The sequence below is a fragment of the Chenopodium album genome, chromosome 9, assembly GCF_948465745.1.
Source record: "Chenopodium album chromosome 9, dcCheAlbu1.1, whole genome shotgun sequence".
Classification (NCBI taxonomy): domain Eukaryota; kingdom Viridiplantae; phylum Streptophyta; class Magnoliopsida; order Caryophyllales; family Amaranthaceae; genus Chenopodium; species Chenopodium album.
Genome location: NC_137842.1, coordinates 46,113,111 through 46,116,962, shown reverse-complemented (window position 1 = coordinate 46,116,962; position 3,852 = coordinate 46,113,111). Strand labels below are relative to the sequence as shown.

Here is a 3,852-nt window from a genome sequence, read left to right as displayed (position 1 = left end):
GGGATTTTGACATAAATAGGCTTTGTAATAAAATAGTGAATGAGTTACTGTCATACATTAGTGAATGTAGAGCCATTTGATGTCAAATAAACACCAAAACCTTGGGGGACCTGATTTCTTCCTCTACCTCTTCCACCCCTTGATCCTCTACCACCCCTTGTTCCTCTACCACCCCTGTTACCTCCTGTTGTTGTGGTAACACCTCTTCCCATGCTGCCTGAAGCTTCCCCACCCCTACCAGTTCTCCCACCCCTACTAGTTGGAGCATCCCTTCCCCTATCTCTGCCAGTTCCCCTTCCCATTGTACTTCAAGCTGAGTTGCCTCCCCTGCTGATCACTCTACCTCCCCTTCGTATTCTTAAAGGCTCAGTTGTTGCTGTTAGATGAGTAGAAGAGCATGGGTGCATAGGTTGGGAAGCTGCAGCCTCTTTCCTTGGCCTACCCCTTGCTCTCTTTGCTGGAGGCTCATCTGGGGCTTGTGGCAGAGTAGTTCCTCTGTTGGGGCACCTTCTCTTATTATGACCCTTTTGTTGACACATAGAGCATGTCATTTCCATGCCATGTTTGGTCAACTTTCCTGGCTTTTTAGGGTCCTCAAATGGATCCTTTCTTCTATTCTTCCTTGGCCTTCCCGGTCCCACTTTGATGGGGGGTGGATCCATACTCAACTCTTATTGAGGCCAATGCCTTTCACCTTCAATTGGAGGGATTGAATTCCCATATGCTTTCAAGTACATCTCCTTCTTATAAAACTCATCAACATAATCTTCTGCCTTCTTATGACAGAAAAAAATTGCAGCCACTGCATGGCAACATGGGATCCCACACATGTCCCATTTTCTGCATGTGCAAGTTCTTTTTTCTAGGTCTACAGACATAGTTTCCAAGATATGGCTCACTTGAAACACAGTTTGTGAAGAAGGAATGACCTCACAATTAGCAGCTTCCTCTTTCTCTGATTCTAGCTTCTTCTGAATCCTTGGACATAAAACACTTTTCCATTTTTCCATTTCCTGCCTCTTAATCACCAACGTCCTCATTAAATCTGCCCTTATATCCTCCAACATATAAAACAAATGTTTTGCCCTAGCATTAATGATATAACCATTAAATGTCTCAGCCATGTTAGATGTGATGGCATCTGCCTTCACATCAATTTTCAGAAATGCCCTGCAGAAGACATCTGGGTTGTAACTTTTGAAGCCTGCAGCAGCTGCAGCATTAGTTGTCTCCAACTTCTTAAGTGAATCTCTATAGTCAGCTTCACTATATGACTTTGCACAGCTCCAAAACATCAATTTCATTTCATCACCTCTGAAATTCTTGTGCCAATTTGAAAAAATATGTCTTGCACAATGTCTGTGCTCAGCTTGAGGGAGTGTCACACTAACCCCTCTTAGAATGGCCTAGTAAAGCAATATGTATTAATGAATTCAGCAAAAAAAACCAACATAACCAAATATATGTATTAATGAATTCAGCAAAAAAAAAAAAAAAAAAAAAAAAAAGTTGAAGTTTATACCTGATGCTCATCTGACACAATCACAGTTCCAGAACCATCACCAAGCTGAAGGCTTTTGCTGAGGTTATTCAGAAACTACTCCCAGGAAGTATTATTTTCACCCTCCACCACTGCCCAAGCAATTGGGTACATCTGATCATTCCCATCTCTGCCTACAGCAGACATCAACTGTCCCCCTAGGAATGTCTTCAAAAAGCAAGCATCAACACATATAGTTTTTCTGCAACCCTCCATCCAACCTTTTTGTAATCCCTCAAAACAGACATACAACCTCTGAAAAATCTGTGGTGGCTTATTCTTGTCCATGTATGTGACTAAGTCCAACTGTGTGTTTGGACTGGACCTTTTCAAGGCTTCAAGATACCTGCCAACCTTCCTATAATGCTCTCTCATGGAGCCATGAAGATTTTTGTGAGCATGCCACTTCACCTTGTAAGCAAACTCTTTCCTACTGATAATCCTGTAAGCTCTCCTGACTGTTTCAATGATCTCTTTAGCTGGCCAATGAGGCCTAGCCTTAAACACATCAAGTAGTTGTTCTGCCAACCATGACCCTTTCAGCTGCTTGTTTTTCTCCATAGTTCTGATGCAACTATGGTCTGACACTACTGTTTTAACTACAAAGGAACCTCTGCTGGAGTCCCAAGAGGCATACAACCTAAAAGGACACCCTAAAGGTGGGATTGTTTCTGGATTTTAGAAAGGTGGGATTGTTTGTGGAAGACCACCTAAAGGTGGGATTATTAGTTTACAATTTTCCTTATTAATATCATTGTATTATATTTTTAATATCGTTGTATGCTAAATTTTAAGTGATAAAAGAAATTTTTTTTTTTGGGCACTTTTGGCACCGGTTAATTGGTGAAAAAAGTAATGAATAATTTTTTTTTTTTAAAAAATTGGGTGCCTATTATTGCCACCGGTTAATACTCGTTTTTGCCACCGGTTTTGAACCGGTGGCTTTTCATGGGACTATTGCCACCCCTTAAATGCCCAGCGGTTCAAAACCGGTGGCATAGGAGGATTTTGAACCGGTGGGGAATTGCAATTTTCTACTAGTGAATGCCTTGGAGTTAGCAAGGTTCGACCAAAACTCGAGTAATTAAGTTAAAGGTTTTCACAATGGTGATGCCTTTTTCAACTCTTGAGTTCAAAGGTTTTCACAAATAGTGATGCCTTTTCCAACTCTTACTCAAGTGAACAATCCCAAGCCATGTTGTAACACCCTAGAAATTCCTTTCTTTTAAATACCCATTCTACTCTTTTAAAAACACGATTTAGGAATAACTAAGACATTACCACCACCGTGAAAACGGCTAAGGCAATTATCAAAGATACACAGCGGAAGACTCAAAATTAAAAACCGATTAAACAAGTTAACCCAAGGTCAACCAAACGAAAATAAAGTTTAAAACCAAACGAACAAGTCAAATAAAATCAAACTACAACTTGGAACCATTAAAGGCCCTTATTCAAAAACCGTTCCCAAAACCAAACCTTTGTGTTAGTCCACACAAAATATATCATAAATAAATAAAGCATAAAACACCTTGTAACCTAATGAAAACTAGTAAGATTCACTCTTCTCTCATGCCCCATCATGATCATGCTTCAATACCTGAAAAGTTTATCTCTACTTGTTTCCACTACTCTCCATTAAAAATGGGTCATCATAGGGCCAAGATAAAGACATGGCCAAATACACAAACACACACAATCAGCAAAGCTGAGTACATAAGCGTAAATTAGCCACACTAACATGCTTTCACCTATCAACACACACTTACCTCATTGCACCTGTTCACAAGCATACACACCAATCAAGAAGACACAATGACTTAGATACTAATTAATTCATTTTGCGTTGATTACGCATCGAACGGGTTTCCACCTCCTAACCTCCCCCAAATAAATTTGAGGTTAACTGACACGGGAGCTAACCGTGCCAGGGACAAAACCACTCAAAGGTGGCGGAATTCCTACGCATAATAATAAATAAAAAAGGAATATACAGCGTCCTATACTCCATTAGAAGTTATGGTTAAATATAAAACCCCATAACTCCCCCCACTGTTCATACTCAAGGTATATACGTTCCAAGAGTTTTGGTGCGTAATCTCTTTCACTTTACGTTATTTACATATTATTAGACTTGGTGATGACTCTCAAAGCATAATAAGTCAATCAACAATAATTATTCAATCAAACAAACATACCAATTTAATTCTTGAATAATTAGTGACCACATATTATTTAATGTTGAACCCTTTTTAATTCTACCTCAGTGTCAAAGACACCTTAAACGCATAATGTGCCAAAAATCCTATCCC

General features: G+C 39.6%; 1 protein-coding gene across 1 annotated transcript; it reads right to left on the bottom strand.

The window, feature by feature from the left end:
- Window positions 1-671: 671 nt before the first annotated feature.
- On the bottom strand, window positions 672-2,101 carry LOC145557654 (uncharacterized). Its single transcript, XM_081618831.1, has 3 exons — window positions 1,624-2,101; window positions 1,523-1,533; window positions 672-1,406 (listed from the first exon to the last, which is right to left on the bottom strand). Exons 1-3 carry the CDS (start codon window positions 2,099-2,101, stop codon window positions 672-674), a joined length of 1,224 nt encoding a protein of 407 aa, XP_081474957.1.
- Window positions 2,102-3,852: the final 1,751 nt, after the last annotated feature.